Raw genomic sequence first — 9,123 nt, forward strand, 5'->3', positions numbered from 1 at the left:
CCATCTACTTAAAGGCTAAAACATTTTTTTATATACAGCTATATAAATTCAGGCGTTTAAGGGGTTAATTGTATTTGCTATTATTTATAAAGATGCATTATATTGCCAGAAGTATTCTCCCACCCATCCAAATAATTAAATTCAGGTGTTCCAATCACTTCCATTAGCCTGGGCGAAAGCCGACTGTTGACTCTGTCAAACAGTCTGGGAAAACCCAAGAGGAATCCGTTTCCATGGAGGGCGGGACCTTACCCAGCAACTTAAATTCATTGGAGTAACAGAGTTCCCTTAACCAATCATAATGTTTAGAAATGACGTTGGTTATGCGCCGAGGTTCATGCTTACTCTCGCGAGGCTCTAGCTCGCGAATCACGCTTCCCACATCCGCTTTCATTCTACCGGTACCATTTGATAAATCAAACTTTTCCCAAAGCCAGTTGGAAGGAGAGCTACGACATCCTTGCCACTAACAAAATTGACGAGGCATTCCTCTTGCTCTTGTTTTAATTGTGTAATGCTCTCCAGAGTTGAGACAACTTCATGGATAGCTTCTAGCGTTCTTCCGTCGCCATGTTTATTTCCGCTGCGGTTGAACTACAATTATATGGACTACAATGGACTCCGCGCGTGAGTTCTGCATCACCACTCGCAACTGTTTGCTGATTGGCAAAACACTGAGCGAACCGAGGTAGGGGGATTTGGCCAGACTATGTGCAGAGCCAAAATCTTTGGGCGGAAGTACGTAGGATGGCGTCGCCAGGCTATACTTCCATGGCCACAGGTGTATAAAGTCAAGCACAAACATCTGTGAAAGAATGAGTCGCTCTCAGGAGCTCAGTGAATTCCAGTGTGGTACAATGATAGGATACCACCTGTGCAACAAGTCCAGTCATAAAAATGTCCTCGCTGCTAAATATCCCACCGTCAGCTGTCAGCGGTGTTCTAATAAAGTGGAAGCGATCGGGAATGACGGCAACTAGATAGTGATGGTGCGCTGAGGTCGCCAACTTTCTTCAGTCAATCGCTACAGACCTCCAACCTTCATGTGGCCTTCAGATTAGCTCAGGAACAGAGAGCTTCATGGAATGGGTTTCCATGGCAACTGCATCCAAGCCACACATCGCCAAGTGCAATGCAAAGCGTCGGATGCAGCGGTGTAAAGCACGCCGCCGCTGGACTCGTTCTCCATCTGGTCATCTGATGGATGAGTCTGGGTTTGGCGATGGGAGAACGGTGCTTTTCTGACTGCATTGTGCCAAGTGTAAAGTTTGGTGGAGGGGGGCTTAAAGGGACAGTTCGCCTCTTCTGACATGAAGCTGTGTAACATCCCATATCAGCAGCATCATTTCTGAACATCTTCTTACCCCCTGCTGCGTCCTGTGAGCAGAGTTCCAGCCTCGTTTTGGTGCTGATGAAGGTAGTCCGGCTAGTAAGTAAGTAAGTAAGTAAGTAAGGTCATTTTTTATTTGTTCATTATAATACATAACAAAATATAAACATCAATCGATTTCTTTGATTATGTAATGACCAAAAAGGGTCTAGGCTGAAGTAAAAAGAAACCTATTGTGCTTAGCCCTATTACACACGTTATAAATGATTCCAAGAAAACAAGACGAGCAAACACAACTGCAGCCGATATTTTACAACTTTACAGAAAACATCTGAACATGACAGAAGATTTAAAGCTACACAATGTCCATCAATCATACTATAGTTTTATTATTTTCAATTAATGATTTATACCTTTTTTTTAAATTTTCTACTGTTTTCGAACTTTTTAAGTTCTCATTTAGCTTATTCCACACACTAACACCTTGAATAGAAATACAAAACCTTTTTTTGTTCGTTCTAGTTTTAATCTTTTTGATTAAACCTGTTCCTCTGAGTTTATACCGACTCTCTCGCTGCTCACAGAGCTCCTGGACTGGTGATGGGAGCCTGTGATTATACGCCTTGTACATCACTATGGCAGTGTTCAATTTAACAAGATCAGGAAATTTTAGTGCGTTTTGGTTAATAAAAAGAGGATTTGTTGGTGTTGGCTGGGGTTTAAAAAATAAAGCGTCTTGCTTCTCAAAACAATATGCGTTCAACAGAGTAATACATTTGCATCACAAAATGGTTCTCCAGGAAAAAGTCAGAGCTCACAATCGCTTGGCCCTATTTTCTCTCCCTTCGTATCACTGCCTGCTGCCGACAGCCGCGCCTGTTACGGTGTTTACTGCTCGGTCTGCACAGCAGGCGAGAAGGGAGAGAAAATAAACCATTTTGTGATGCAAATGTATTACTCTGTTGAACGCATATTGTTTTGAGAAGCAAGACGCTTTATTTTTTAAACCCCAGCCAACTAGCCGGACTACCTTCATCAGCACCAAAACGAGGCTGGAACTCTGCTCACAGGACGCAGCAGGGGGTAAGAAGATGTTCAGAAATGATGCTGCTGATATGGGATGTTACACAGCTTCATGTCAAAAAAGGCGAACTGTCCCTTTAAGGTGTGGGGTTGTTTTTCAGGAGCTGGGCTTGGCTGCTTAGTTCCAGTGAAAGGAACGCTGAATGCTTCATCATACCAAGAGATTTTGGACAATTTCATGCTCCAAACTTTGAGGAAACTGTTTGTGGAAACAGTTTGGGGGAAACAGTTTGGGGGAAACAGTTTGGGGAAACAGTTTGGGGGAAACAGTTTGGGGGAACAGTTTGGAGAAACAGTTTGGGGAAACAGTTTGGGGAAACAGTTTGGGGAAACAGTTTGGGGAAACAGTTCGGGGAAACAGTTTGGGGAAACAGTTTGGGGGAAACAGTTTGGGGAAACAGTTTGGGGGAAACAGTTTGGGGAAACAGTTTGGGGGGAAACAGTTTGGGGAAACAGTTTGGGGGAAACAGTTTGGGGAAACAGTTTGGGGGGAAACAGTTTGGGGAAACAGTTTGGGGAAACAGTTTGGGGGAAACAGTTTGGGGAAACAGTTCGGGGAAACAGTTTGGGGAAACAGTTTGGGGGAAACAGTTTGGGGAAACAGTTTGGGGGAAACAGTTTGGGGAAACAGTTTGGGGGGAAACAGTTTGGGGGAAACAGTTTGGGGGAAACAGTTTGGGGAAACAGTTTGGGGAAACAGTTTGGGGGAAACAGTTTGGGGAAACAGTTCGGGGAAACAGTTTGGGGAAACAGTTTGGGGGAAACAGTTTGGGGAAACAGTTTGGGGGAAACAGTTTGGGGGAAACAGTTTGGGGAAACAGTTTGGGGAAACAGTTTGGGGGAAACAGTTTGGGGGAAACAGTTTGGGGAAACAGTTCGGGGAAACAGTTTGGGGAAACAGTTTGGGGGAAACAGTTTGGGGAAACAGTTTGGGGGAAACAGTTTGGGGAAACAGTTTGGGGGAAACAGTTTGGGGGAAACAGTTTGGGGAAACAGTTTGGGGGAAACAGTTTGGGGAAACAGTTTGGGGGAAACAGTTTGGGGAAACAGTTTGGGGATGGCCCCTTCCTGTTCCAACATGACATGGTCCATAAAGACCTGGATGAGCCAGTTTGGTGTGGAAGAACCTGCACAGAGTCCTGATCTCAACCCGAAGAGTTGAAGCTGTTATAACTGCAAAGGGTGGGCCAACATCATATTAAACCCTCTGGATTCAGAAAGGGATTTTACTCAAATTCATATGCGTGTGAAGGCAGATGAGCCAATACTTTTTGGTAATGTAGTGTAGTTCTTTGTAAAGATTGAAGTTTCCTCAGTATTTTTGTTGTAGTAGCAGCCAGTGTCCACCAGGTGTCACTGTTGGTCCCACAATGAAGGGAACCGGGACTGTGATGTGTGTGTTTGACCTTATTTTCTGTAGGGTGGGAGCAGCTTTTATCATTTGTAATTAAAATAGAAACATAAACATAAACCACTGAGTGTATTCACTGAGAATATGATGGTTATTTCCATTTTAAAGAAGTTCATTACTTTAATAAAATGGTATGCAGGATCAAACGGGAAATTAGTTTTAATAGAGAATATCTTTCAAATTGTATTAATGGATAAATAGAGGGACACTAACTTAATTTTACTGGATTATAAAGAAAATTTACAAAAAAAATAGAAAAGAAGAACTGAAGAAATTATTAGAAAACAAAATTTAATTTCTGTAAAGTTTTAAGAAATAATCGATATCAATTAAAATGTTCATCATCACTGCCATTAAATTGTTTGAAAATATGAATTAAGTGTCATCGATTTAAGTGATTCCTTAGACTAATGAAACTAGGTTTTAAATGAGGTTAACTGTGGCTCCCTTCAAAACGCGCAAACATAAAATAATCCTCAGAAGTGAGAAAACGTTCACCGGACAGTGATCATCTCAAATTATTTATTTAGCCAAAAACCACCACAACTCACGTTTCTTAAAATAATTAATTTATTTACGAAATCATATAGAACTTCACATCTAATACACATTTCCATCAACACAAACCCTTTCCTCTCCTTCTTTGCGTCGGAGTGAAAGTTGCGTTAACTCAACATTCGGCGTCTCACTCTTCTCCCAGCGGACAGTGACATTTAAAGTGTTGAGGTAGATTCAGAAAATGCAATAATCTTCAAAAAAAGAAACTTCAAAAACAGTCTGTAGAGTTGAAAAACTTCGTTGCGAAACGCTTTGAGTTGCGCCATAAAGGGGAACGTCTAATAAGACAAATTCAGAGTAATAAACGTGTCTCCTTTTAAAAAATATGTTTTTCTTATTTGGCCACGATGTATATTTACTTTATTTAATATTGTATCACAAAACAAGACATAATAAATAAGCCTGCAGGCTTAAATCTAAACTCAGATACCAGACTTTAAATTACTATGTTTTCAAGTTACAACTGAGAAAATGACTAATTAAACATTTCAATTATTTTTACGATAAAGAAAACGCTACGTCCAGATTGACATGACTGTCTATATATACATATATATATATATATATATGTGTGTATGTATATATATATATATAGATATATGTATATATATTTATATACATATGTCTCTCTCTCTCTCTGTCTATATATATATATATATATATATATATATGTGTATATAGACATATGTATATGTATCTAGATATATATACATCTCTCTCTCTATATATATATATATATATATCGAGTTGCCACGTGTAAGTTGCATATATATATATATATATAATACATCTATGTAACTATATATAGGCTATATATATTTATATATGTATGTATATATATATATATATATATATATATATATATATATATATATATAGTAACATATAGCCTAGATAACTATATATATATAGTTACATATATGTATTATATATATATATATATATATATATATATATATATGCAAACTTACACGGTGGCAACTCGAGGAAGTTAGCTGAGCGTTTTAACATGTTTCTAATTGGACAAAAAAAAAGTCATACCAATCAACCTCAGGGAAATACAGTTTTGAGATGATAAAAATGATGCCGCAGCATTCTACTTACTGACTGAAATAATGGTAATAAATCCCATAAAGCCTTTGCTCAGAGGTGGAAAACAATACCACGCGGGGCCAGATAAACACGTTTTTTCGGGAGACAGATGTTTTTTTTTCGCCATGGCAACATCTGCTTTACAGTGCTGCCGGAATGGAAACAGAAAAAAGCAGAAAAATACCACAAATATATAACAGCTACAGTCAGGTTTGTGTATTAAGAGGAATATCAGTGTCCATGTCGGGGCTCCTTCACCTGTCCACGGTGTCCTTAATCCCGTCTTTTTGCGCACGCCACTATGCGCGCGCACAGTGGGGTGTTCAGCCTCAGACATTTTTTATTTTTATTTTATTTTTTAAATATTTTATTATTTCGCGTGTTTGTGTTTGTTTTTAAATCATCTTTGACTCCAGAGTTTCTGAGCAGGGGGAGTCACTGGTTGAGCTCCAGAGCCCAGACCTGCTGCGGCCACCCGGTCCGACCCTTCACCTTTTTCTCCGCTCCTAAGGACTCCTGCAGGCCGTCGCTCTGTGGGAAGAGGGGTGCCAAAAACACCAGAGACATCACATCAGAGACTTCCGTCTAAGTTTGTTCACTTAAGCTCACTTTCTTGCACCACTTCAGCGCCTCTAATAACTCATAATCTCTGATATGCGCAGAGCTGTTTTGCGTAATTATGTCCTCTGCTGCACTTGGACCCTTTTCCACAAACTATAAATAGAAAGGAAGTCATTTTCAAGATATATTGTCTAAAAATGGTTGCAACTATAACATAGTGAATAAAACAGTTTAAAACCTGATGTGCACGCGGAACATGTCCTTGTTTGTCTTAAACATGGTTTAGGATAGTGAGCGTGTTGTTTGTCTCTGTGTTGGATGTAGAAAACTAATGAATGCATATCAAATAACTCTGGACCTTTGCTTTTATATAGATATATGTAAGGATAACATCTCATTAGGACGTTACTAGTAGCCTATAATCTAATAATCAATCAGTAAATAAGGATAGGTATGGGGAAAACAGTTTTGCTGTGCGTTAAAATGGTTATTTTGACTGAAAAAGGTTGATAAACACTATAAAGACACTACGATTGCAGCCCTGTGGGTTCCGTGATGAACGCTATAAGCTTGTTATAGTTGCTCATAAACAGGCCTACAGTGGGCCGCGCAGTCTGTGGATCTGCTGGAATAACTAAAACGTTTCTGTTGTATCTAATTCCGAAAGGATCGGGAAGCTGGGGCGATAAACGTGAAAATAATATTATGTCCATAAATGATCATTTTGATAGTTTGAATTTTTGTCTGATTAATTCAACCATTCAAGCCCCCCTGAAGCATTAAGACGCCTTCAGATATTTCCACCCTGACTCTGTAAGGCCGCAGAAAAACATTTTAGAATCATTTTATGATATTATATTTTATATAAAGCTTCAGGCTCCAACAGCAAACTCACCAGCTCCCGTTTCCTTTTCAAATCCCGGTTTTCAAATTTCTTAATTTCGGCCTTAAAGCCCTCCGTTTCCCCGGAGTCTTTGGCCAGCACGTCCATCAGATATGCGATGTAACTGGTGGCCAGGCGCAAAGTCTTGATTTTGGACAGTTTGGTGTCGGCCGGCACGTTGGGGATGCACTCCCTGAGCTCCGCGAAAGCCGTGTTGATGCTCTCCGTCCTCCGGCGCTCCTTTTTCGGCCCCGACGCTCTCCTTTTCCCCATCCCCGCCTGGAGCCCCTCCAGCCGAGCGTCGTGCGTCCCTCCGGGGGCCCCCAGCTCCGCGGCCGGGTAGGGCGACTGGATCTGGAAATCCGGGGGCACCTCGCCGTGGTTCACGACCCAGCTCTGGAAGTAGGGCGCGTCCTGGTGACACCGCTGCACGAACGGGAAAGGCTCGTGCATCAGGTGGTGGTGATGCTGGTAGCCCCCGATGAGGTTCATCCTGAGCCGGGTGGTCGCGCTTTCTCTCGGTCAATCTCTTCTTCTGCTGCCCCCAAAACGATCTCTGCTCGGGGATCCGGAGCCGACAGAAGGCATTCACCACGGAAATACGAAGTCCCTTGGATTTATTCAAAAGTCAAACCAAACGAACCGCTGGTTTTCACATGGTCGGCGCGATGAAAGCGACTTTAGGCCGTCAGAAAGGTTATAATCCCGGGGAAGAAAGCTCGGCGCTGCGCTGGACTCCACTTGTGTTTGGCTGTTGGGATCTTTTCCTGAAGAGGCTGTACTGCTTTGCCCAAGAAATTTGACCCTGGTGAAGGTGTAAGGCCCCAGGTTTATATGATTTGGATGTCAGCGTGGAGAGGAGGCAGCCAATGGAGGAGGGCGCCCACAATGGGAGGGGAGTCCGGAGAGGATTGTGACAACATGCGCCGTAGCGCCATAATATCCACACTACGCAAGGAGTAAATATAGTTTAAACTCTGTGATGCTGAGTGCTGGAAGTTCATAGATCTGCATAATCATTTGAGAAGAAAGAGTTTTATTTTTGTGGGGTTTTTTTTTATCAGACTGGAATTATTTCCCTTTTGGGTAGATTTTACGCACCGACCTGTTCGTGCCATCCTGACAGAAATGATAAATCCGTCTCACTAGGTCCTGTTGGTAGAAAAAAACCCCAAAACATCTATTCAGTTGCTAACTCTGGACGGGTGGGACATTAATGGATGCAGCGGAGGTTTTAAATTAAAACATTAACTTTTTTAATTTTGGAAGTGCGCACATGTATTTAAAATAATAACAAGTTTTCAGCGAAAGTATCTCAGAGTGGATTTAAGACTGTTGCCATTCATAATAACTTAGGGTCTTATTTATGGTCCTTTAGATTTGAAAAACATGCCATTTTCCACGTCTCGGTGCTGTTGTGGGTATAACTGATTTTTTTTTTTTTGATGATTGATCTTTTGTTTCGGTTCAGCATCGCACACACGCGCTTAATCCTAATTTTGCACGTTGTTACTTACATATAACTCACTATTACATAATTACATATTACATATCATTTCTGTATGTTTCACCATTCAACTCTGCACGTTTTCTTTCACGTATTGTAGCTATTTGTAGAGTTAGTTTCTGTTTTTTTGGTTCTAGTTGTACATTTAATTTAGCTAATTATGAGTAATTTTATTTGATTAATTTCAGAGCTTTATTTAGATTAGATTATTATTATTTTTTTTTTTTTGCTAATATTCTTTGTTAGTTATTTGTTTAGAATTTTTTTGCTAATTGGGTCACACTGGGCACCTGGAGTCCCAGCATGCACCTGGGTGGGCCATTGTTTTTTTACCAGGGAAAAAGGAGAGAGCAGCAGGTTTTCTTTGTTCTTTTGTTTGTTTTATTGTTTGGAAATAAATAATCAGAAAAACGCAAGAATTCATTTTTTGGACATTCATCTTCTTTTGCCTGCATTAAACCACATCCCCCATGGTGCATCAGTGGTCTTTTGGTTTGGTTTAAGTTTAATTTTTTTTTTTTATGGACAAATGGCCACTGCACGTATAATGGCCGTTCTGTGGGTGAAATAGCTGAATTGAAACCTTATTATCAGGGTTAATAAGCCTGTATATGATTATATATTCCGCTCTGAGGAGCGTAAATGACCCGGCTGATGAGCCGGCTCAGTCCCGCGGCCACAGCAGAGGCCTGCAGCGG

The 9,123-nt window shown here is 40.9% G+C and overlaps 1 protein-coding gene across 1 annotated transcript; it reads right to left on the bottom strand.

Moving 5' to 3' along the window:
- Nucleotides 1-4,376: 4,376 nt before the first annotated feature.
- LOC142401622 (heart- and neural crest derivatives-expressed protein 1-like) lies at nucleotides 4,377-7,754 on the bottom strand. Its single transcript, XM_075487091.1, has 2 exons — nucleotides 6,931-7,754; nucleotides 4,377-6,005 (listed from the first exon to the last, which is right to left on the bottom strand). The coding sequence occupies exons 1-2, from the start codon at nucleotides 7,408-7,410 to the stop codon at nucleotides 5,910-5,912; spliced, it is 576 nt and encodes a 191-aa protein (XP_075343206.1). The 5' UTR covers nucleotides 7,411-7,754; the 3' UTR covers nucleotides 4,377-5,909.
- Nucleotides 7,755-9,123: the final 1,369 nt, after the last annotated feature.

The sequence above is a fragment of the Odontesthes bonariensis genome, chromosome 16 (genome assembly GCF_027942865.1).
Source record: "Odontesthes bonariensis isolate fOdoBon6 chromosome 16, fOdoBon6.hap1, whole genome shotgun sequence".
NCBI lineage: Eukaryota > Metazoa > Chordata > Actinopteri > Atheriniformes > Atherinopsidae > Odontesthes > Odontesthes bonariensis.